Here is a 433-nt window from a genome sequence, read left to right on the forward strand (position 1 = left end):
TCGCTTTTTCTAATAAGAACCTGTTTACTAACCAGCTACCCTCTCTCCCTCCTTCTCCTCCTGCCGCCACAGTCCCTGCCTGGGAGGTCTCCGGATGGGTGTCCCCCAGCACCGTCGACGAGGACCAAGAGGTCACCCTCACCTGCGAAACCTCCTCCAGCCTCCCGCCCTCCAACATCACCTGGCGTTCGAGGGGCACGACGCTCGAGGGCGCCACCACCAAGCACACGCCAGGGGTGTTTGGAGGAACAGTGACGAGGTGGGTTTGCTTGCTGGGAGATGGGGTGCGATGTTTATTTATGTTTGTTATTGTTGTTGGAATAAATAGGACAGGGACACACGCAAAGGGGAATGAAAATAAAGAAGTATAAGAGTGAGATACACTTATTCACAAACACACACAGAAACAAGCGTGGGCAAACATATCTTTTTG

General features: G+C 52.7%; 1 protein-coding gene across 1 annotated transcript in view; it reads left to right on the forward strand.

Moving 5' to 3' along the window:
- Positions 1-433, forward strand: part of LOC119587745 (nephrin-like) — a gene marked incomplete at both ends in the record, with an annotated part of 138,820 nt that overhangs the window by 105,172 nt on the left and 33,215 nt on the right. Inside the window, 1 exon segment of the mRNA XM_037936431.1 lies at positions 73-259. Within this exon segment, the coding sequence (XP_037792359.1) occupies positions 73-259 (187 nt within the window).

The sequence above is a fragment of the Penaeus monodon genome, chromosome 23 (assembly GCF_015228065.2).
Source record: "Penaeus monodon isolate SGIC_2016 chromosome 23, NSTDA_Pmon_1, whole genome shotgun sequence".
NCBI lineage: Eukaryota > Metazoa > Arthropoda > Malacostraca > Decapoda > Penaeidae > Penaeus > Penaeus monodon.